The sequence below is a fragment of the Ambystoma mexicanum genome, chromosome 11 (assembly GCF_040938575.1).
Source record: "Ambystoma mexicanum isolate Mex_15411 chromosome 11, UKY_AmexF1_1, whole genome shotgun sequence".
Taxonomy (NCBI): domain Eukaryota; kingdom Metazoa; phylum Chordata; class Amphibia; order Caudata; family Ambystomatidae; genus Ambystoma; species Ambystoma mexicanum.
Genome location: NC_090934.1, coordinates 1456148014 through 1456173122, shown reverse-complemented (window position 1 = coordinate 1456173122; position 25109 = coordinate 1456148014). Strand labels below are relative to the sequence as shown.

The 25109-nt window shown below is 47.9% G+C and overlaps 1 protein-coding gene across 2 annotated transcripts in view; it reads left to right on the top strand.

Annotated features, from left to right (window-relative positions):
• PIAS1 (protein inhibitor of activated STAT 1) overlaps positions 1-25109 on the top strand; it is a 1034011-nt gene that overhangs the window by 822717 nt on the left and 186185 nt on the right. For both annotated transcript variants that reach the window (XM_069625121.1, XM_069625120.1), the window contains exon 11: positions 19625-19805. In XM_069625121.1, the coding sequence (XP_069481222.1) occupies positions 19625-19805 (181 nt within the window). The remainder of the gene's footprint in view (positions 1-19624; positions 19806-25109) is intronic.

Sequence of the window (25109 nt, the reverse complement as noted above, 5' to 3'; positions counted from 1 at the left end):
CCTGTTTCTGGGAGCGAAGCTCGATACAGTGAGGCGCCTGGCGGCCCCGTCGGAAGAACGGACGAAGACCATTCTAGGCAAAGTGCAGCGCCTGCTTGCCACAGACGTGGCCAGGGTGAGGTCCATCAAGTCCCTCCTGGGGATGATGTCCTCTTGCATCTACCTGGTGCGCCTCTGCAGACTACGGATGCTCCCTCTTCAAGAATTTCTCGACGCCCGTTGGAGGCAGGCGACGGGCACCTTCGAAGACAGGGTCACCCTCAACGAGGTGTTCAGCGGGCAATTCGGTGGTGGGGCGTTCGAGCGCACCTCACGGCGGGCAAGGACTTTCAAACACCGGCGTACCAGGAGACGGTGACGACGGACACCTCCCTGGAAGGCTGGAGCGCCCACACCGGAGATCTCCACGCAAGAGGGCTCTGGCTCCCGGAGGAGAGGCTCCTGCACAACAATGTCCTGGAACTCCGAGCCGTGTTCTGGGCTCTCAAATCGTTCCTCCCGTCGCTCAAGGGCAAGGTGGTGCGGATCTTCACGGACAACACCACAACAATGTTTTACATACGGAAGCAGGGAGGCACCAGATACCCAGGCCTATCCAACGAGGCACAGGATCTGTGGCACTGGGCGGTCGCCCAGGGGATGTTCCTGGTTCCCTTCCACCTGGCAGGAGAAAGAAACGCCATCGACAACTCGCTCAGCAGGGAGCTGCGCGCGTGTCACGAGTGGGAACTGCGCCAGGATCAGGTGGATCAACTCTTCCGACGATGGGGCAAACCCCAAATCGACCTGTTCGCAACAGCGACAAACTCGAAGTGCAAGAGGTTCGCCAGCAGGTTTCCCCAGCCGAGAAGCATGGGCGATGCGTTCTCGTTCCCCTGGGACGGCCTATACCTGTATGCGTTCCCTCCGTTGCTGCTTTGACTCATCAGCCAGCTCAAGAGGTCCCGGTGCAGGATGATCCTCGTCGCACCGGCGTGGCCGAGGCAGATCTGGTTCCCGGACCTTCTGGACTTGTCAACGTCCCCTCCCATCAAGCTGTCGGCGGACGCGGACCTTCTCTACAGAGAAGGAGGCGCCATCTTCCACCACGACCCGGCGTCGCTGAACCTGCAGGCTTGGCTCCTGCAGCGCTAGAGTTTGGAGGCTACGATATACCGGCCGATTGCAGAGAGGTTCTTGCAAAGGCCAGGGCGTCCTCGACTCTCAAATGCTACGGTCACAAGTGGAAGAGGTTCTCTATCTGGTGCCGAGCACAGAAGATCAACCCCCTACGGATTACGGCCCCTCAAGTGCTGCCGTACCTGCTATCGCTGGCAAAGGCTGGGCTAGCCCATGCCTCCATTAAGATTCATCTGGCGGCGATCTCCAGATATACCAGAACCACAGGACGGACGTCCCTGTGGTCCCATCGACTGGTAAAAGAGTTTATGAAAGGACTGTTCCGGTCATTCCCGCCGGTGAAGGCCCCGGCCCCGGTGTGGGAACTTAACGTGGTGCTGACCAGGCTCATGGGGCCCCCATTCGAGCCGATGCACTCCGCACCGATGAAGTTTGTGTCGTGGAAGACTGCGTTCCTGGTGGCCATTACCTCCGCACGACGAGTGGGAGAGATCCAGGCCCTATCCTGCAAGGCACCGTACTTGACTTTCCATGCCTCGAGGGTGGTGCTTAGGACGCACCCCTCCTTTATGCCCAAGGTGCCGTCGGACTTCCATCTTAACGAGCCCTTGGTGTTACCTGTTTTCTTCCCGTCTACTTCGTCGCCGGCCGAGAGGACTTTGCACTCGCTGGATGTGGCTAGAGCGCTGAAGTTCTACGTGGACCGCACGAAGAGTTTCCGGAGGACATCACAGCTGTTCGTGAACTTTGGACCTGTGAATCAAGGGAAGGCTCTCTCGAAGTCTTCTATTTCCAGATGGCTCTCCGGCTGCATCATGCACTGTCACCGGTTGGCTAACCGACGGCTGCCAGGCCGTCCGAGAGCCCATTCGACCACAGCGATCGCTGCTACTACGGCGTTCTTGTCTGGTGTGCCCCTGCTGGACATCTGCAGGGCTGCTACGTGGAGGTCGACGCACACCTTCACGAGATTCTACTGCGTCGATCGGGATTCCAGGGAGGAGTCCAGGGTCGGCCAAGCAGTGCTGCGGAACCGGTTCGCTTAAGGTGAGCCTGGTGAGGAGGTAAGAGATGCTTAATGTTGAGTTGTGCATGTGTGTACTGCTATTTATTCTTATATTCATGAGCATGTGAATCCATGCCAGACCCCATGCTGGAGAAGGAACAAGTTACTTACCTCTAACTGTTGTTCTCCAGCATGGTTCTGGCATGGATTCACATGCGAACCCTCCCGCCTACCCTCTGCGGCTCTTCACTTGGTCATACTGCCACTTCACGTGCTACCAAATCTGAAGATGGCTGCCAGAGGCGGGACTTAGGTAGAGGGCAGTCATTGGCTGTGGTCAGTATGACGCAGAGATCAGTGATTGGTTACTACTACGAAAGACAGATCAGAAACGAAACTGATACTGATTTTTTCTTTACCGAGGATACCCAGCCTGACGACGGGGAATATTCATGAGCATGTGAATCCATGCCAGACCCATGCTGGAGAACAACAGTTACAGGTAAGTAACTTGTTCCTTGTCCACTCAAAAGAATTGGACAGTGAGTGGAGAGAAAGTTTCAAGTTTACCTAACAAGTGAACAATAGAATTGTCGCAAAGGAAAATGGGTAAACGGTGTGTAAAAGACCAGATTGAAAAGTTGAAGAGCCCTATATCCGAACTATACGACTTGATAAGAAAATAAACGATCTACGAATACTTATTATAAAGTAAACATGCTGAGAAACCAGCACAGAGGAGAAGGGAGTCATTCTTCTGTTCCTTAGTTGTTTTTGTAGTGTTAGGTTAGATTAGTTTGGGAAGCAGATCGATCTTCATTTTGGACTCACTGACGACGAGCACCCTAGTTAGTTTTTGTTGGGTAGGGAAAACCCATAGTTTAGAGATAGTTAGGAAAGTTTTGTTTTAATAAAGTATGTACCTAGAATTGAAGACCAGAGTTTGTGCCCTTCTTCTGACCGGCCTTAGTCACCTTAATTTTGTCTTCAGTAAAGATTTTCATTACTTACCATGGTCTATCTGAAAAGGTTTGTGGCAGTTGGTTACTTTTTAACCATTTTTATTAATACATAATCGCATGCTGCCTTTTTAACCGGGACAATGCTTTTAGGAGGACCATATATTCAATTGACTCCTCCACATTTTTTAAGTTGTGTTCAAGATGACATGGTCTTTGTTGGCCATCCTTCTACCATTCCAGGTGGGAGATGGCCTCTTTTAGTCATGAACCTTTGCAGGCTTTCTCCTAGTAAGCCCAGAAAAGGTGACTGAAATGTGTTCGAGCCTACATGAAGTAGAGGGGTATGGCTGGTGGTGGGCAGATTCCAATGGGCTGGCTGTGGACTATTGGACAGCCACCTCCAAGTTTGGATGTTGCAGTGTCCCTTATTGGGCAGCCTCAATTCTGGATATAAGGAGAGGAGCTGGACCTGGAGTCTATTATTGGAATCTGAAGATATCCAAGGATGATGAGGGATGACAGAGAACAGCTACAGGAAACTGCATTGGCTCCACCAACTCCTGTGTTGCGACTCATGTTACTAGACAGACCTTTTTATGGTGCTTTACTCTAAATTTTGCTGGTGGGACATAAGAGTTATGGGTCATGTTCGGTTTGCATCACCACTTTGTGGGACCTTACATGTTTGCATTTCACCTGCAACACTTGGTAAATTGCTTTGCTCCTCTATGAGTACTTTTACCTAGCCTCAGTGCTGCAAGGTTTGTGTGCAAAACAGTGCTCTTCTCCGACTGGAACATTGCTGTTCTGACCTTTACCAGAAGAGGAGCCCACCTCTGACCCGAAGTGAAACTGCCACATATAGCGAGCCTGCTGATCCAGTCTCTCATCCGTGCAAGTTGTGAATCACAAAAGTAGTCTGCAAGCATCTCTGCTATGTCGTGGGACAGATCAAGGGTGCTTTCATCATATTCAGATGAGCCTGAAGACAACAGTCAGAGAACACCCTCAACACATGACCCGATGACCCTGCATGACCATCACAATGGTGAGGCAACTCCTTGCTAGTGATTATTTTTTCTTGATCGACTCAGGGGAGTTTCGACCTTTCTCCAGCAATGGGATCTGGCATTGATTTACATGCTCATGAATATTCCCTGTAGTCCGGTTGGGAATCCTCTGTAAAAGAGAAAAATGTTTCACTTTCATTGCTCCTCTAAACCGATCACTGTCCTCTGGGTCATACTGCCCCCATCCACTGACAGTTCTCTCCCTAAGCTCCACCCCTGGTGGGCATCATCAGATTTTTTACTGCACGCTTCAGTGTTGGGAGTCCTTAATTTCCTTAATTTGCTCTCCAAGCTAATTTCGTGTTTTTCAAATTTTTGTCCAGAAAGAAATGGTTTTGACTGATTTTTGCTTGATCGTCTTCGACGGACAGAGACAGTCAGCGGGGATCCGCTGCTGTCGAGGATCGTCGAAGTTTCGAGAAAGCCCGGCCTTGGGCCTACTTTGTGCCTTTCAGCAATGACTGAAGAGGGGGAAAGTCGACGCCTCTTCAAACTCTGCGCGAAGTGTGGGTGAAGAAACATCTTTGTGGAAGTTCGTCATCATGAATGCTTATATTGCCTGCATCCGGACCACGATGAGGAGGGATGCGAGTCTTGCTGTGGTTTCTCGAAAGAAAACCAAAAAAGACTGCTACAGCAGACTGTCAGCTTGGCTCAAGTTGGGTAAGACCACTGACTCAGCCTCGGGCAGGGTCAAGCCTTATAGGACCGGCCAGTACAAGGAACATACTCCCTCTGGGAGGTGGTGAAGATCCTTTGAGGACGCCCCGCTCGCAGGGGTCCAAGACTAGGCCAAGCTCCGCTACACTAGCTCCGCTGGGTTCGCCGCGGATGCGGGTCCTGAGTCAGGCAAAAGGCGATCGCCATCACCAGCGGCCTCTGCAGTGAGCCTGCCAACGAGAAAGTCCCTATAAACCAATGAGGGACAAGTCTGGAGAGGACTCGTCGAAACTGGCTAAGACCTTGCAGCATACCTGGTCAACTGAATCGACGAATGGTGCTGCCGTCGACGAAAGCAACGACGAGCACTGCATTGAGGTCCACTACAGCAGCAGCAGAGTGGGTCCACAAAAGAAGTGAAAACCGATCCACAAGTGTCTTTGCCCCCAAGGCGAGATAAGGTAGCGGAGGCAGTGACAAAGGTGTTGGTGTCAGGAAAAGACCCGACGATCGTTCCAACCCAGCAAAACCTCCTGAGAAGGAGAGAGAAACGGTCCCTCCGGTGGAACTTTCCCAGTATTGCCTCCATTATCTATTTATTTGTATTTATGTATCTGTTCTCCTCTGCCCAGCACTTTCCACTCTCCCCCTTCCATGCACTTTCCCCCTTTCCTTTTCCCCTGCAGTTGCGTGTTCTCAATGTCACTGGGCTTAGTAAGATCGCTGTTTGTTCCCCCCTGTTCCCCTCCCTTGCCGCGCTCTGAAACACTTGTGTACGAGCGCAATGCAAATAAACTATCATATCAGTGCGTGGACCAGCGTTCTGCTCCAGATAAGCTGGAGCAGATCTACTCAAGTACCGACGTGGGAGAGAATGATCCGCACAACGGTTACTGCACGGATCACGAAGTGGGAGGATCTGGGGGCAGTGGACCTGAGTCCCTTGCTCGCAAGAGAAGACCTGGCAACCCAGACCCCACTCATCTGGCTCCTTTCTTCGCTAGAGCTAGGGAAGTGTTAAACATATGGTCCTTTAATAGGTAACCGGTCATGCACCAGATGGGATACAGAGTAACTCTTAAACCAAATAATAATGACTTGGTAAGCTGTCAGAGTCCAATTTTCTGTGTTAATATCAATTGTCTAAAACGGGGAGTTACAAAGGACGTCGTACATTAATTTCTCTCGAAGCATTTCATTAAAAAAATCACAATTATATAGTAAAAACTTGTCATACTTGACGTCACACTACGTGGCAAATAAGAAAAACCTACAGGGGATTGTGGTTGGCTCAAGGGGAACATCCAAGTATATTTCCTGTAAGGGATCAGGTTGTGCTAGGACATCTACTGTCAGGTGGACAACTTAAGTCTGCCTCTAGTGCAAGTCATCCTCAATACATAAGTACACAGAATACTATTGGCTCCTAAACTAGAAGGCCCTTCATTATATGGCCCTCTACAATTGGTTGGCACGATTGTGCCATGTCTGGAACATTCAGCTCACTTGCACCACGTAAGCTCTTACCCAGGTGCTGGGAGGTGGACATGACTTTATGTAGATTGCCTTTGAACTTGGCCTTGCAATAGATTCTCTTCTTCTGGAAATATAAGAGTGTGGGCAGATGCTTATCACAGTTCTGGTACTGCATGCCCACCTTTATTTTCGGACGGGGCTCACGTGACAAGAGACTGCAATTCAGCCCTTTTAGAGTGTTTAATTGTCTTGAATGAATATAACTTGGCACTCATGGTGTTCTTTCTTTGCACCATAATAAGGGATAATCCGGCTTCTCACGTTCTCTGCCTTTGAGAATAGATAACCGGTCTTGGCTTGCTCCAAATTTGATACCAGGCCAAACGGCTTCTTCATTTTTAGTTCGAGATCTTCAGCTACTTCTTTTCTGCGACGCACAGTTTTCGATCCTCCTTTCTCTGTGCGTATGAGTTAACTAAAATTGTAACACTGATGTCCAACTTATATATAATGGCGGCTTCGCCTGCAGTCTCTTCACCATGTATAGCCACCTTCTATGATTTCTTGATCTACTTGCATTGCTGCATCTGTGCATTCATTGAACGGCTTGTATTTTCTGCAGCATGTCACACGCATGTGCAATCTTCTTTCTGCATAGGAACGTTCACTCAATTCCTTATTTCGTCATCCGTTTCTATAAGGTCCATACATCATCTTCTTATCTTCTTAGTACGTCACTCTCACTTCTTGTGACGTCACCAGCTTCTCCTTCTCTCATTTTCATTTCCTTCGGGGACCTCTTCCAAAAGATTGTCATTTCTTCAGGCATACATCTGGTATGGCTTTCTCAACGGATACATTTTCTCGAACACTCGTTGCTGTATGGTCACAACTACTGGTGTCAAGCATGGTGCAGTTTCAGGCTTCCAACATACAGGCAGTAGAATTCAACTGCTCCTCTGCACTCCCCTTCTGGTTGAGTCATCGACTACATCTTCACTGGTCTCCATATCTTGACATTTTCTCTTGAAGCGCTTCTTTGGGGTCCAAATCTTCATCGCTCCCTTCAAAGAACAGGCTGATATTACATGTTCAACCACACTCCAGGTCATGTAGCTGCACTGTCCATTCGGATTACAATAGACCCATCGTCCCACGTACTTCTTGTGATTCATTGCATACAGGAACATCGTTGCCTCGGGTGCTACGATGCTGGCCCTTATGTATCCTTTGATTTCGTCATCGGTCAATTCCTTGTGGCCAAATTCTGATTCAACATCACTCATGATCCTCATTCCCACTGCTTTTTTGGTTGCCTTATTGCACTGTGCAATTATCCTGATCACACAGAATCCAAACATCACCATCACGAACACTGCTCCAAGAAACTTGAAGATATGTGCCATCCACTGTGTAACCCTGAGAAGATAGATGCAAATCAACTGTCTGCAAAATCCTCTGTCTCGTCTTCCATCTTGTTATTCAGGCTTGTCAGCAACGTTACGGCCTCTGTCAAGGTCCCATTCTCCATCGTGAGAAGGTATGCATGTGCAACATGATAGCCTGATTATGGCACAAACTCCTCCTTCCATCGCTGTGATCATATCTGTTCTGAAGGGTCATTAGTCGTATGGCCCTCAATTCTTCCTTGTTAGCATTGAATCCTTTTATTCTAGTTAATTGTCTGCAGAAGCTCCCATCTGGTAATTTGCAACTATTTAGCATTGGCCATAGTCTGGATCCCAGGCATAAAGATAGTCGTGAAGATTGAAGTCGTGAAGATTGAAGCAGTTTTGCTGAACAGCCTATGCTCATACGGGATATCCTCATATGGGTCTATTGATTTTGCTGAGAAGTAATTCTCCCTCATTTTCGATTGAGAAATTCAAGCGATCTTCTCAAATGGGCATCTGCTTTCGGAAATTCTCCAATGTTCAGGTCGCTCTCAGGAATCACTAATGCTGGAACATGGATAAGCACCAAGGAACACATTCCTCCCCAATGCTTGGGCTGCTTCATGTAGGCTCTAGGCCCACAAGACCAATATCAATCCATCAGGCAGGCTCCCCCTGCTCCCATTCTGGAGACATCAACTGTAGTCTTGCACCCTATGTTATCTCCCACATGCTTCTTTCCTTCTCTTCGAAAGCACAGTGTCGCGTTTGCCAGTGGAATCACAACCATTAGACTCTATTCATCTTCTACCCATGTCAGCAGCTTGGCATGTTTGGTCGATGACTTCAAGCATCCATTATTTACTCTTTGCACTTCTTGCACGTATTCTGGCTTCAATAGATGAGCTGCAGAGGACATCAATCCTTCTTCCCATACTTTCTTGGACTTCACTCGTCCATAGACTAAAACTTGAGTTCTTTCCCAACATCCAGGCGATCCAGCTATTTCTGTTCTATCAGGACAGTCCATTTTCTTCATCTCTTCTATGACAACTTCATCCTGTCCTGCCCTAGGATACGTGAGCATCTTGCTCTTCCATGCATGTTCCTTTTCCATCTGTGTAGTCTTGATATAATCATTTTGGAATAGAAATAACCATTTAGATCTCCACCGCAGAGTGGCCCAATTTCCATGGAACTGTCCTCAAGTCATGCATTCTGCAAGGTGAATAAGACATCTGGCATGGTATTCTGTAACGTCTCTGGAAATAAAATTTTGAGCAGCATTCAAGGCATAGGATATGAGAGCACAAATGTAACAACTCTCCTTAGACGTTCTCTCCCCCACACTTCTCATGTGTTGATACCACATGTTATGATCAAAGTGTGCTGCATTTTCCAAGTATGTATTTATCACCTCATTATCGTCATAGCAGCGAACGCACTAGCCATTTTTTACCAATATGACTGCGATATTCATCTGGGTCCTATTCTGGACTTCCTGCCGGAATACAAGAAGGTTGAGGTGCTAGAACTCTTTCAGGAAGTGGAAGGTTCTTCGGATGATGGTGGTAGTGGTCATTGCGGACACAGGTTTTCGCCAGATAGGGAACGGGGTGTCCCTGTATCGTCAAGGTTGGTTGAAGGCAACAAAATTCCTCCAGGACATTTAGACTAAGGTGCTGGTTATGCCGTTCGCGGAGAAACTCTCTGAAAAGGCAGTCGATGAGTCTTTGTAGGCAATAAAGACTGAAACTGAGATGGCACGCTCCCTGGTAACTTTGCAGCAGCGACGGCCGTCGTCCTTTTGATCGTCCAGGGGAAACCCAGGAAGGTTTTCTAAGGGTTATGATACCCCAAACAGCAGCTTTCACGCCCTTCCACTCAAGTGTACAGGGGTTGCTCTCAAGGCAGTGGAGGACAGTGGCGGCGCCCCCTGCAGGGCAAGTCTCTGGCCCCCAAGCAGACCTGAACCGGCCATGCCCCAGCCCCCAACTATGCATCCCAGTGGGAGGTCAGCTGGCAAAGTTCATCAGCACTGGGAAAAGATCACCACAGACAGATGGGTGCTGGACACTCGCGGACAGGGGCACACCTTGGAGTTCCGACTGAGGTTTCCTTGTAAACCTCCGATTCAGCAACAGGAACAACACGCACTATAGCTTCTGCAAGAGGTGCGCCCCATGTTACAGAAGGGGGCAACAGAACCCCTCCACCAGTGCCTTCGAAGGCTCCGGAGTATATTCTAGATACTTTCTTGTTTGAAAGAAAACAGGGGTTGGAAGCCGGTCCTAGATCTACGTCCCAAAGGTTCTGGATGGTCACGTTGCAACACGTGCTTGGACAGCCAGAACAAGGAGATTTTCTAACGTCGTCGGATCTAGAGGACTCCTACTTCCACATCCCCATTCACAAGAAACACTGCACGTTCCCACGATTCGTAGTTCAGTGTCAACACTGAACCCTTCGGCCTGAAGTCGGCCCAAGAGTTTTTACAAATTACCTGGCCCTGGTGGCGGCACATCTTTGTCTACAAGGCATTCACGTATAACCCTACTTGGACAACTGGCTGGCGCGTTCCAGCTCTAAACACACTGTACGCCTGCTGATGGAGTTGGGGTTCTCCATAAAGTATCCAAAGTTTGCTTGACGCCATCTCAGGACGCGTCGTTCCTAGTTTCCAGACTCAACACGGGGTCGTATTTGGTGTCCGCCTCGGAGGAGCGGGTGAGAGCCATACGAGGCAAGGTGCACCTCTCGTCGGCTCAGACGGCAACGGTTCGGTCCATCGAGTCATGGCTGGGCATGGTGTACTCCTGCCCCAGCCTTGTTCGACTCTGCAGACTTCACATGAGACCTCTCCAGGAGTTTCCTGGATGCAAGATGGATGCAAGTGTCTGGGAACTTTTCAGATAAATCTCCCTCAACGAGAAGTTACATGCAGCGATAGTGTTGGTGTGTATGGCCTCGTCTCGTCCAGAGAACTCTGTTTCAGGTTCCTCCTTACCAGGAAACGGTCACCACGGACGTCTCTCTAGAGGGATGGGGAGCACACACCGACAGTTGCACACCAGAGGCCTCTGGCAACCGGAAGAGAAGGACCTCCACATCAACGCCCTGGAACTTCGGGCCATATTCTGGGCCCTCAAGTCTTTTCTGCCGTTGTTGAAGGGCAAGGTGGTGAGGATCTGGTATCACTACATATTATCCCCACCACAAATATCGCTGTATATGTGGTCTGGAACGGCCATAGGGGATATTTTTGGAGGGGATCATTTTTGGGAGCGTGGGGTTGCAGGGGTGTCCCCGTTCCTTTAAAAATAATGGATCGGTGTCCCCCGCAGGTTCCATGCCTTAATATCACCACAAAAATATGGTAATATTTTTGTATGGCGATATTTTTGCGGGGATATTAACACATGGAACCGAGGATCTTCAGACAACGCCACCACCATGTTCTACATCAGGAAACAGGGTTGGTTGTGGTGGGGGGCGCTCACGGGCACTATGCAAGGAGGCCCATGACATGTGGCGCTGGGCCATTCGGCAAGGCATGCTCCTCGTCCCATTTCACCTAGTGGGAGTCTAGAACACCATCGCAGACTCGCTCAGCAGGGAACTGCGTTGTTGCTATGAGTGGTAACTTGACCAGGACCAGGTGGATCTTCTGTTCGGCAGATGGGGGCAGCCCTAGATCGATGTCTTTGTGGCGGCAGTGAATGCCAAGTGCCAGAGGTTCCCTCAACTGAGACACATGGGGGATGTGTTCTTGTTACCGTTCGAGGGACCGTTCCTGTACACTTTTCCTCCATTTCCACCCCTTGCGTGTGATCTACACTCACAGTGCCACTGCCGGATGATAATTGTTGCCCCAGTGTGGCCGACACATCTGGTATCCGGACCTGCTGCGTCTGTGTCCCCCTCCATTAGGCTGCCACTGTCCCCCGACCTTCTCGCCAAAGAAGGGGATGGGGGCGATTCTGCATCACGACCCGGAGACTCTGAACCTGAGGGCATGGCTCCTACAGCACTAGAGTTTGGGGGTTATGCTTTACCCACCGGATGCAAGGACTTCCTGGCCAGGGCCATAGCCTCATCAGTGTTGAAGTGCTACAGGCATAAAAGGAAACACTTCTCTGTGCGGTGCCAGACTCAGAAGATTACCCTGCTGTGGGTCACGGCCCTTCAACTTTTGCCATACTTGCTTTCCTTGGCTGAAGTGGGACTAACGCCTCTTTCAAGGTGCATCTCGCTTCCATATCCAGGTCCCTGGGCAGACTTTTGCTGTGGTCTTACAGACTGGTCAAGGAGTTCAAGGGACACTTCAGGACTTTCCCGCCGGTGCTGAGCTCAATGTAGTGCTAACTAAGCTCATGGGAGCTCCCTTCTAACCTATGCATCAGGGCCTGCTCAAGTTTCTCTCGTGGAAGACCGCTTTCCTCGTGGCTATCATTTCGGCCAGGCGGATTGGGGAGATTCAGGCCCTTTCTTGCAAGCTTCCTTACTTGTCTTTGCATGCTTCAGGAGTGGTTCTGTGTACACACCCCACCTTTATGCCAAAGGTACTATTGGAAATCAACATCCACAAACCTTTGGTGTCACCCGTCTTCTTCCCGAATCCATAGTCGCCAGCGGAAAGGGCCTTGCATTTGCTGGACGTTGCTCATGCCTTCATGTTCTACGTGGCACGTGCGAAGAATTTTCGCAAGACTTCTCAGTTTGTCAACTTTGGGACTGTAAATCAAGGAAAGGCCTTATCAAAGGCTTCCATCTCCATGTGGCTCCCTGACTGCATCATGCACCGTCATCGACTGGCGAACCGGCCGCTGCCAGACCAGCCAAGAGCTCACTCCATGAAAGGCATCGCAGCAACAGCATTTCTTTGGTGTGCCCTTGCTCGACATGTGCAGGGCTGCTACGTGGATGTCCGTGCATACCTTCACGAGGGTCTGTCTACTGCGTCAACAGGGATTCCAGGGAGGAGTCCTGAGTCGGCCAAGCGGTGCTACGCAACCTGTTTGAGGTGAGTCTGTTGCAGAGGTGAGTGTTATCGCTTCTGTTAAGCCTTGCCACCTCCCGTGGTTGTGTATATGTGCTGCTGTGTAATCGTTATTCATGAGCATGTGAATCCATGCCAGACCCCGTGCTGTAGAAGGTTTGAGTTACTTACCTGTAACTATTGTTCTCCAGCATGGGTCTGGCATGGATTCACGTGCGAACCCTCCCTCTGTCCCCTCTGTCTCTCTTCATGGTTCATACTGCCACGTTATGTTCTTACCAAATCTGAAGATGGCCACTAGGGGTTGAGTTTAGGGAAAGGGCTGTAATTGAATGGGGGCAGTATGACCCAGAGGACAGTGATTGGTTTAGAGGAAAAATACAGTTTTGAAGATAAAGTACTTTCTTCGAAACTAGGGTGGTAGTTGATCTCCCAAATACCTGCAACTCAAGCCCCTTTAATTTAGGCTCTAAGCTTGCTGCTTCAGTTCCTGAGTAGCCCTCCTAGTGCTACTTACCTGGAACCTCATCACACTTTTGTGGGATTCCCACAGACCCACTGGATCAGGAGGTCTGGTCTATTGTTTTCTGAGCTTCCTTAGAAGTAGAAGGCCTATGTGCTTAATTTGTTTGATATTTTATTGAGCATTTGTTATGCGGCTATATAACAGAATTGTTTCAATGGCTAAATGGGAAGGGACCGGGGGAAAAATAACAATGGCAAAAACTGTAAATTACGATCCTAGTAGGCCTTGTGGTATTCGAACATGCAAGTTCAGTGAAGAGAAGTGCAGGAGATGGGGAGGGGGCAGAGGAGTGGACAAGTGCTGGTGGAGGGCCCGGGAGGGAAGTCAAGGCGAGCCAAGGCGGAGAAGCTCAGGCTAAGTGCTAGTGCAGACCACCACCCCACCCCCCCCCATCCCACCCCCCAAGCGTGGGGATGCAGAGCTGCCAAGCTAGAGCCCACAAGGGCAGTGCAGTTGCAGGACAAAGGTGTGCTTGTGTCAACTAGGAAGAAGGGCCTGGAATCCTTCGAGATTCATGAGGATCAAGCCCAGTGGTCCCGGTCGCAGCGGCAGTGGGGTGATTTAACAGGGAAGGGAAAGGTGTAGAGAACAGCACAGTTTTGAGCAGTTACCAGAATTTAAGGAGGTCTGGCTCAAGTCTCAGAGGGGGCAGGGAGGCTGTCCCAAAGGGAGGCGCCAGCCGAGGAGAGAGGCCTGTCCTCCACTCTCTGTTTGGAGAAGTGTTTGACAGTCAGAGTTGGAGGGAGAGAATCGTAGGTCTCTAGCAGGTGAGTATTTCGGGAGGGAAAGTTGGAGATAGCGTGGTCCCAGGCCCCAGAATGCCTTATGGATGATGCAGAGGGTCATGAATCTGATCCTTGCAGCCACCGGGAGCCAGTGAAGATATATTAGGGCTGGTGAGATACAGTCCCTGGGCTTGAGGCCAAGGATAAGTCTTGCAGCCCTATTCTGGATTAGCTGGAGGGGGGGGGCATAGGGAGGAAAGAGGGAGATTGAGAAAGAAGCTGTTCCAGTAGTCCAGCCTGGAGAGGACCAGAGCTCTGGAGTCATTGAGCTTCGTGGGCAAGGTGAGGAAAGGAAGAATTCCTCTGAAGAGGTGGAGCTGGAAGTGGGACTTCTTCGTAAGGTCCATGATGTGACGGGTGAAGGAGAGCGAAATCGAAGATGACTCTGTGGTTTTTTACCTCACTGGATGGTGGGGGTAGACGGTCCAACGAGGGTGGCCAGAGGGTAGGAGGAAAAGAGGGCACAGGTGTCTCAATGAGCGGGATCGCTGTCTTACTGGCATTAAGACTGAGAAAATTAGCTACACACAATGCATGAATGGCTGACAGGGATCAGAGAGGAGGAAGAGGAGGTAGTAGAGGGAAGTTTGAAGGAAAGCTGTGTCATTGGCATAACACTGGAATTGAGGAGGAGGAGGAGGAAATCGGGTGAGCAAAAGGGGCAAGATAGATATTGAAGAACCATGGCGATAGGATAGAGCCCTGGGGGGTGCCACAAGTAGAGTGAGATGGTGGAGAAGAGGCCTGGTTGCAGCTGGGAAGGGCGGTTAGTGAGGAAAGAGGTCAGCCTATACAGTGCCTGATGAGGGTGTTGGTTGTTTTATGAGGATGGAATGGTTGACTGTGTCAAAGGCAGAGGAAGGAGATTGAGGAGAATGAGAACAGAGGGAGAGTCGTGATTTGCAAGCATGGTTTCACGGATGTTCAGGAGAGCAGTTTCCATGTCTCTGGGTGCCCGGAATCCAGATTGATGGTCCTGAAGGCAGCCAACAAGATCAGCGTGGAGGGTCAGTTGGGTGAGGACCAGCTTCTCCAATAGTTTACCCAGGAAGGCGTTATTGGAATTCGGGAGATGGTTAGCCGGGCATGAGGCGTCAGCAGACTGCTTTTTAAGAGAGGGTGAACAATGGAGTGCTAGAGGGATAGAGCCAGTGGAGAAGGAGTGGTTACAGAAGTCTGCAAGAGCCGGGTGAGAGAGGAGATATTGTCCTTAATGATTCTGGAAGAGCAGGGGGGCACGTGTTGGAGGAGACCTTCATAGCGCGGACCACTTCAGAGACCTCATCCGGTGAAGGAGATGAGCCAAGGGAGGCAGAGTAGCAGACGGGGGAATGGATATGGGAGTGGAGAGTGAGGACAAGAGAGCCTGAGAAGGAAGGAAAAAAGTGGCGACTGCAGCTGGATTGGCTAGTTCCTTGCAGATTTTGAAAAGTTCAAGAGGTGCGGGCTTAGATATGGGCCTGCTTTTTGGAGCAGATAGAGAAGCGATCTTGCCTTTGGAGCAGGCAGCAGGCCAGTTTGTCAGAGGGTACACCCAAGGTCTGCCACTTCGGTTCAGCAGCTCTGCACTTGTTTTTCCGAGATGCTAGATCAGATTTGTACCAGCTGTTGTTGGAGGCAGGTTTTAGGCGAATCCTCAGGACGGGGTCAAGGGTGTTAGAGATGTACAGGTTTAGGTTAGCAAGGACAGGTTCCGAGGGAGTCTCAGAAGTGGGGGTTTGGGGGGAGGGAGTTCGAATGTAGAGGACGAAAGCAGTGACTGACACTCTCTTCATAGGTTGGATGACAGCGAAGGAGGCTGACAGTGCTGGGGGTGGCTCGAATAGAGTGCCAGGGGGCCCCAGGTGGGGAGGAGAGAGTGTTTAGCCCAGGACAGCGAGATGGTGACCGGATTAGCGATAGGGATGTCGCCCGACGTGTGTGAGTGTGAATCAATCAATCACAGAGGACATGGAACTGAGAGGTAGAGGAGGTGAGGTCGGTCCATTCAGAGAGAAATATGGCCAGTGGGCCCGTATATAGTGACAAGGGTGATGGAGAGTAAGCGACACCCCAAGCCTACAGACTCATTCAAAAGAGGAGTAGGATTGAGTAGGTATGATGGCGTCAGGGACTCGCTCTGTAGATCAGGGCCGCTCCCTTTCCCGGCCTATTGGGTCTGGGTTTGGAGAGGATTTTGTAGCCCCCAGGAAGAGTATGAAGAGCAGTGAACCACGTCTAGGTCAAAGTCTTTGAGAAGGAGACAGATGTCAGAGGAGTATTTGACAGCAGAGCAAGCATTCAGAGTAGCAAAGTGAAGCTGGTTATCACCTTGTGAAGGTCTTCCGAGGGGAGGTACAGGGGTTTGGTACTCCCAAGGATGGTGGAGAGGAAGTAGTGGTGGCAGGAGAAAGTTTGAGAGGGCAGGCCTGGTCGAGAAGAATAGGTTGAGAACCTTGGACCATGATAGTGCCATTATGGTAGACATTAATGATGCACCTAGAGGATGAGAAGTATGCCAGTAGTGCTTCCTGCCTAGTGGCACCATTAATAGGTGAGAAGGAGAAAGAATGGAGACCAGATTGGGAGGTGGGGGTGGTCTGTAATAGGTAGTCCCGGATTAGAGTGCAGGAGAGCTTTTTTCTTCCAGACTTTGGGAGAGTTAAGATAGGTGATGGAATAGCAGTTGGAATAGATAGGAGAGAGTCACGAGTAGTGTAGGAGAGAGAGATGAGCCGCGGAGCTGCACAGGAACACACCAAGTGGCCTGGCAGCCAGGCAGACACAGAAGATGTACTATGGAAGACAATCTATGCACAGATTTTAAAAAGCACTCCTAATTTTCAATAAAGCAAAAATGTTCCCTACTTTAGTGATTTACAGTAAATGTGCTATACTTGTGTGCATTAGTAACCCTTAAATGGGTTGCCTTTGATTCCTTACCTTTGTTTGTTATGTATGCTTATAGTGGCAGACTAAGTAGAGTGTTTGTTCTTACCTGCCTATTGACTTTTTAATTACCTCATTTGTGACGTATTAACTGGACTACACAACAGTACCCTTTCCTTCTTAGCCTGGCCTGACTTCTCAAACTTGCTAACTTAGGAGAGTGGTTAAGTCTTACTCTGGTTGAGACAGCCTTGTTGCCCCAGGTTGGCTTTTCCAAGTTCTACTCCAGGTTGAGTCTTTGAAAACCCCTCCTAACAGATCTACCTTCTACTTACTGCACAACCCAGTGTCTTTTCTTGTATTCATTACCACTTTGCTCCTTTCTTCATGTTGTCTTCCCTGCCCCTTAGTCAGCATCTAGTCCTCTGATTGTCATATGCTGTAAATTGCTGCACTGACATATCAACTTGCCTATTGCATATGGAGCATATTGTGAAACGTAAGTTTCAATTTGTTTAGCAAATTTTGCTGGAAAATGGTTCAAAAAGGTCATGGGTAAGATACCTCCATTCCTTGTTTGGTGGAGTTGTGCTTGCTCCCTTCATCCACTTGCATGCAATTCTTAGGAAAAACGGTTTACAACCCACCACTTTCAAAGATCACTAGCCGCCACTGAAAACCATCCAGAAACACCCACTTAATGGCACCTCTAGCCCATTCATTGAGGAGAGCCAGGAAAAGGATGAGGAACAACAATGGAAGGACATTCAAGATGAAGCCTGAGATAATGTACAGGGCTCAGCCAATATGGCAAAACCTGCTCCTAAACATTCAGCAGCTTAGCTCTGTGGTGAAAGCCACCAGCAATGCACAGAAGTAAACCAGCACCATCTCTGCAGATGTGAATAATGCCCATGGTCGCCCTTAGATATACACATTCACTCCTGGGCTGGCTTAAGTCCATCACGCAAAGGCTTTGGCGGCCAGACACCAAGGCTGGCGCTGGCCCTAACAAATGCCAGCCCCTCTGTTCCACACACATAATTTGTGTATTGAGCTGTCTAGAGCAAGGGGCCAATCTAGACCATTCCAAACGACTACAGAGGGTGCAGAGCTGGGCTCAGTGAGCCCGTATTGGCACAACTACCTTTTTCGGTCTGTCCCGTGGCTTCCACAAACAAAGGGAAGACTCTGAATATTATGGCAGAGAGTAAGACTTAAAAAGAATGCATTAGTAATCCAATGGCTATCTTAAAGGTTCATTTGGCAATTAAAACAATAAAACCTACTGCACCTCTGGTGCATCCATAAATGAATTACAGGTGCCTCCAGCCTTCGTCTGAAAAAAAGTGTTGGGTGATGTAAACAGCCTAGGATCAAAACTGGGTGCTTAAAAAGCATTCCCACGCCATATGGGCTACTATAGGACTATATATAGGAAAAGATTGCAAGGGGGACTTCAAATAATCAAAACTCCAAAGAAATACCAAGAGGGGGGGGGGGGGGGCAGGTAATTGGGTCTGATAAAAATGGAACAGCAGAGCACCCCCCCCCCGCCCCCCCCCCCCACCAAAATGAAATGCAACCATACCAGCAAGGCTAATCGAAATGTCAGCCTCGCTGGTGGTACCGAGCGCCCAGATGCACATGTTTGGGGTTGCTGTTTGTACTCTTATTCAGAGGAGAATTGCTTGATATTTCACTGCTTTTTCATTCCTTGTGTCCCAGGGCCAGGCTGAGATGTAGAATTATCTAGTGCTAAAACATTTGTCTGTGTTTTATTTAGTAGGGCTGCCCCGTTTTTTGTGTGTGCAAATAAGAAGCCTGTCCAGATCTTGTGGTAGAAAATCTACATATTAACCTAAAACCCTTCCTAACCATTCTACTCCTTTGTACGCCTATGTCCATTGTCAGTCATGTAAAAGTACATGCTTGTAACAGCGCCTAGATGCATGAGGGTTTTGTGCGCTTTATAAATGTAAAAAATAAGCACTTCTCTACAAATTGCAAGAAGTGCTTTGATTTTGAGAAAACCAACTTCTTTAATTGTGTGTCCGTTTCCCAATGGCACTTTACACCATTTAAGTTGAGTGAAGGGTAAAAAAGGAGTTCTACATTTGCCCAAAAATTTAGTGATTATGATCTGGAGTTTGCAACTTTTTAAATACTAATTGAAAGGGCGATTTCACTCCACGCAAAAACATTGGAGTATCATCAAAACAGGAGGAAAAGAGGTACAGTGGTTTTTGAGGGTTTTTGTTTGTGGCCATCCCCTTTGTTGTGAGTTTTGATTGCCCAAAACTACGGGGAGGAGGCAGTTTCTTCAGTGGGCAACTGGTTTAATTACCTGATTGAGACTTACAGAATCAAACAGAGGCCCCCTGCTCCACTGACTGGAGTCAATTACGAAAATCTGTGATGTGCAATGATTGACTATCGTGAAAGTATTCCTCTTTCCAGCATGTTGCTCTTTACAGGCCTTCAGATGTTAATTTATTTGCAAGTAGCTGTATCGGGGATTGTCCTGTTTCTCTTTTTGATTCATTTTTGTGCTCATTTGTTTCTGCCCTGTACTTTGCTTCTAAAAAATAAAAAAACAACCTTGATCTGCTTCCAGCAATGGTTGATTGGTGTCTCAGTTGAAGTTTAAATGGTATTTTATTATATTTTGAACAGAAGGGTATGTGTGACACAGGCACATATGACTGATTTCCATCCATTTACCAACTTTGATGCCAACTGTGATTCTTTTTCTTTAGGTTCCTGCTTGAGTTTGTCTATGGATCATGAGGTATCCTCTAACCAGCAGTCTGAGAACCGAAATCGTAAGGTTGAGGTGATTGATCTGACAATAGACAGCTCATCTGAAGAAGAGGAGGAAGAACCACCATCTAAGCGCAGCTGCCCCTCTCTGTCTCCTTCGTCACCACTAAATAAAGGGTGAGCATAATTAATTATTGAAATAATTGAAGGTGGAGGTGGTACCCAGTGGGGGCTTAGCTACACAACCACAGCCCTGGTACTTCTCTTTAAAATGCCTAACCATTCTACCAGATGAAGTTGAAGCAGAAGACACTTTGATCTCTACAGGTAGGCAAGGCACTCTTCTTTCCTATACTCTAAGCAAAGGGCTGCCTCTTTGCCTCTTACAGTCTGCCTTACTGCCACAGAAATAACCTACTTCTGCTTCCAAACTGACTTCCACCTCACTCCAACAGTCTTAGCATCACCGGTTATTGGCTTGATTTTCTTAAACGCACCCAGCTCCCTTCCCCCGCTTTATGAACATCTTTTTGGTTCCAGTAGTTACCTTGAAGCAACTTCAGATGATAAAGTCTCACTTTTATCAGAGGACACTGGACCTTTAACAACTTTACCAGTTAGATGGATTAATTCAAAAATGGTTTTCTTCAGTATAGAAAAGGTTCACCTCTTGGTTTGGTTATTGCTTGTTCGCCTTACTAATACAACTACTTCTGCTTCAAAAGAATATTTGTTCTTAAAGTTACAAAATTCAGTCTTCAAAAGAAAAAACAATTTTGGGTGTACCCGACCACTCCTTCACGTACATTTTCAACTTCAATTGTCTGTTAGGGTCGCTATTCCTATAGATGAACAAAGTATAATTGGTCATACACGACCTTTCTTTGATGTTATAACTTCTTGTAACAAGTAGAGAATGTCGGCTTCAGAGGTTTTGGAGACCTTCGAAAACATTTCCCATTTAATGGACGACTCCGATGAGGTTTAAACTTTCAACAATGAAAAACAAAAAGCTTTTCTTTATACGTGAGTGGATCAGGTGGAATCCTTTGAAGTACTGTGGTGTGGTAATCTTGAAGTTGTTGAAGAGCCACTAAAGTGTTTTGTGGATTAATGCAGAATCATCCTGAAACTACATTATCATTCAAGCAAGTGTTGTGTGAACTGCTGCAGAAATATTTAATATTGTCAAACAAGTGGTTTTTGTGAACTGATACAGAAGTCTTTGTTATCCACTTATGGAACTGTTGGTTAAATACAAGCTGGAACTTTGTTTTATTAAATTGGAGCCAAAAAGAGAAGTGATGTGGAACTTTGATGCGAAAACAAAAGACAAGGAAAAGCCATTTGCTTCTCCACCATTATTAACTAGATAAAGTGCTAACACCCATGGGACGTATGGAGAAGAGAGCAGTCATATACTTCAATGAGATGTGTAAATACATTGGAGGTTGCTAATGCTGACCCTAAAAGGCACACCCTATCCCTGTCTGGGGGGGTGCTGTTCTGATGTTCATGGTGCTGTACCGCCTATCTAAAAGGGAAGAGAAAGCTGTCCCACCACTAAAACAGAAAAAGCAACCATTCCTGCTGTGAGAAGCCAGCCTACACCACGCGTGCTACACGGACCCCACCACGAGCGCTTGTACTCGATCTGCTAAGCAAGGCTCTTCTCCCCAATAGAAGAGAACGCCAATCCCCACTCCTTGTCCTGACCACATAGTGACTGAACCCACCCAAGTTGGAAGGACACGGGATGGCCACCAGATCCACACCCTATTGAGCAATGGATCACTTCGTAACCACACATCTATGAAGTTCTTGGTCCTGAAGAAAATGTCCAGTAATCTGTCATTGAAACGGATCGCCCCCCTTGTTTGTTGTGATATCCTTGGAGTTATACAGGATGCATTTCTCTACACTAGCACTCCCCGCTGGGGGTGTTTACTGAGTGATGCAGGCATAATTTTCCACTTTCTTTTAGAACTTTTAATTAATGTTGTACCTTGTAGACACACCTGGTGGTCTGCATCTTGTCCTCGAGCACACTGCGTAGCGGTTGAATAAATCAATCCATAGGATAGAAACTCTCCTTTGGAATGCTCTGACTTTGCCAAGAAATCTAACTACTGTTTTCTGATTGCGGGCTAGCCAGTGTTTAACAGTTCAGTTTTCTTTGTTTTAGTAGAGGAATAACTTTCTCTTCCTTTCCTTTCAGATAGGCGGCACAGAACTTTGATTTCCTTAACCTTTTTGGAATTGTTAAACAAAACCCTGCTTGAATCTGGGGATGGGTAATTAACCCAGATTAGAAGGAGAAACGGTTGTTATGATGTGAATTGAACTATTTGTTGTTGCAGAACTGCCATGTGTTATTGCCTTATTATGTTGGTGTATGTTTAATTAAGTGTGAGGGACAGAATTGTTTTGTTAGTGTTTCCTTTAACTTATTTAGGCTGGGAAACCCTCATCATGGTAGGGATAGTGAGGCGTTTATCAACCTTTTGAGTTAATAAAATGCCATCTTTTGAAAAACCTTCACAAAGTTGTCTGCCTCACATTTCTGACCCCTCACAAAACGCAAACTACCAGTTCTCCCCTTCTGCATTTCTTCAGCGCCAAGGGTGTTCACCAAGGTACTGGCAGTAGTGGCGGCACACTTCAGACCACAGACTGACTCGCAACAGGCGACCCACCACAAATATGTCAACACCACACACAAGCCACAATCAACCTTTTGTTCCAATTAGGCAATTAGGGTTCCCAATCAATGAGAACAATTCCTGGGCGCATTGATACGAAACCGAGAAGGCTTAGCCTTCCCCTCCAACAAGAGAGTACAAAACATGCTGTTTCAGATCCCTCATTTTGTAGCCGGTCGTCCGATAACCGTATGAAAGGCAATGCACCTTATCGGGATTATTGGTTCATGCATATACCTTGTCCCCCACGCACATCTGCCTATGCGTCCAGTGCAAGAATAGTTAGCCAAACATTGGTCTCACGCAAGCGGTCAGTGGAACGATCTAGGGGTTGTTTCACAATCGCTTGGACAAGCAATACGATGGTGGTCAAAAGAAAACCTGTTGAAGGGAAAACCCTTTTGCAACCCCCTCTTATAACAGACGCTTCACTCTCACAGTGGGGAACACATTATCTCCACCAAACCGCACACAGCGAATGCCAAAAAAGGGCATCAATCTACTAGAGTTGCTGGCAATCTTCAAAGCACTTCAAGCTTTTAAACATCAGCTTGCAGGGAAGAAAGTTCTAATCCTCTCAGACAGCACTACTGCAATGTTCTATTTTAACGAGCAGGGCGAAACACACTCTCTAAATCTGTCCGTGTTAGCTCAGAGAATTTGAAGCTGGTCCCTCCGCTGCAAAATATTCCTCATGTCTCAACATGTTCCAGAGGAAAACTCCTCTCTGGCAGACAACTTAAGCAGAAATTAACAGCTACCCGCATAGCACGAGTGGCAAATACACACATTTTACACAAAATGTTCACACACTGGGGGCGACCAGACACAGATCTCTTTGCAACACAAGAGAATGCACAATGCCCAGACTACGCATCCAGGTATCCCCAGACGGGGTTGAAAGGGGACCCTCTATGGATGAATTGGCCAGGGATATTTGCTTACTTTTGTCCAAACCCCCCTGCCCCCCCTCCTCCAACACCTCTTCTGAACAAAATCCACAAGATGCACGAGAAACAAGTCACTCTTATCCTGATAGCTCCAATGTGGGCACGACTGCCATAGTTTTCACACCTGCTCAAAATGTCTCTTTACACATCAGTCAAACTAATGTGCCCTTAATTATTTATTTTTGAGTTTATAAAGCGCACACAACCCCTCAGGCATCAGGGCGTTACAATCCAGTTATATGAAGCCCATTGGCTGGGAAAGTCCTTAGATCAAGATTACAGTGATACAGTACAAAGAATAGTTGTTTAAACATATTGGTACGAATAAGGCAATGTTTATCCATAAGTTACAGAGACAGTACAGTTACCAGCCAAGACTGCTGATGTGGGCAGTGATGCCCATCGTCGGATAATTCAGGCAAACAACCAGGTTTTTAGGGCTTTTCAAAAGGCCCATTAAGAGTTTTCAGCGCTTAGGGCTGGGGAAGGGGAGCGCATTCCAATGTTTTGCAGCGAGAACTTGGAAGCTTGCCTCTCCTGCTCTGGTTCGTTTGAATTTAGGTGGGTGTATGGTGGTCTGGTGGGTTTACCAGTTTTATGGCGAACAATTTATTGAGCTAGGTATAGTGCGGCCACTTTTGATATACACCTGTGGGTAATGGTGCGTGTCTGGAAGAGTATTCTTTGCCGTATCGGGAGCCAGTGTACTGCTTTCCTAGCCTCGGATATCTGGCGATGTTGAGGCAAGTTTAATGCGGCTCAAAGGGCATTATTTTGAATCGTCAGGAGCTTATGTATGTTTTGAGAGGATGTGCTGGCGAGAAGGACATTGCAATAGTCCAGTTTTGCGCCCATCACTGCTTGTGCAATAGTTAAGCAGTTCTCTTCAGATAGCTATTGTGTGGCTGCAATGAGGAGTTTAGCATATGCTGCATTTGAAGATATGGCATTCACTTGATGGGAGAGGGAGATGGTAGCATCTAAGTAGACCCCAAGAGTCTTCACCCCCGGTGATACTGTAATCATTGTGCTGTCTATGTTGAATGTGGTATAATCTGCGTTCAGTTTGTTTAGGATTGAGTGTGGACCCACCATAAGTAGTTCTGGCTTTTCATCGTTGAGGCAAAGGCCATGGGTTGCCATCCATGCCTGGATGCTGGTGTATGTGGTGTTTAGCAGGGCGGAGTCTTGAGTCTAGTTAGCTGATAGTGGGATGAGGATTTGTGTATCATCCGTGTAATTGGTGTAAATAATACCCTGAGCGTCTAGGTCATCAAAGAGGTTTAGTAACGATATTATACAACGAGGGAGACACACAGTACTCCACAGTTACGTGATAGGGTGCTGCGCTAGCTTGATCCGAGAATACCTTCATAACACGACCTTCAAGGAAGGAGGTGATCCAGGCTGCTGCTTCGTGAGAGAAGGCGGATGCAGAAGTGAGGTGGTGACCTAGGATACTGTGAGCAACCAGGTCGAAGGCTGCAGATAGGTCTAACGGGAGCAGCGGAGCCGGTTTTCTCTTGTTTCTAATGCCGTCCATTTGGTTTTTCAGATACAGTAGTGCTGACTCAGTGCTGTGGCCCAGACAGAATCCTGATTGTCTGACACCTAGTATTTTGTTCTAGATGGCGTTGAATCTGGATATAGGCAGCTCTGTCCATAGGCAGCTCTGTCCAAGATTTAGAAGAACGACGGGACAGTGGTGACTTCGCATCTTCGGATATAGTACACTATCTTCTTTACCTTTTAGACTCCGGATTAGTCTTTAATTCCCTTGGAGTCCATCTAGTTAGGTCGATATCTGTGGGGTCTGATAATCCTGAAAG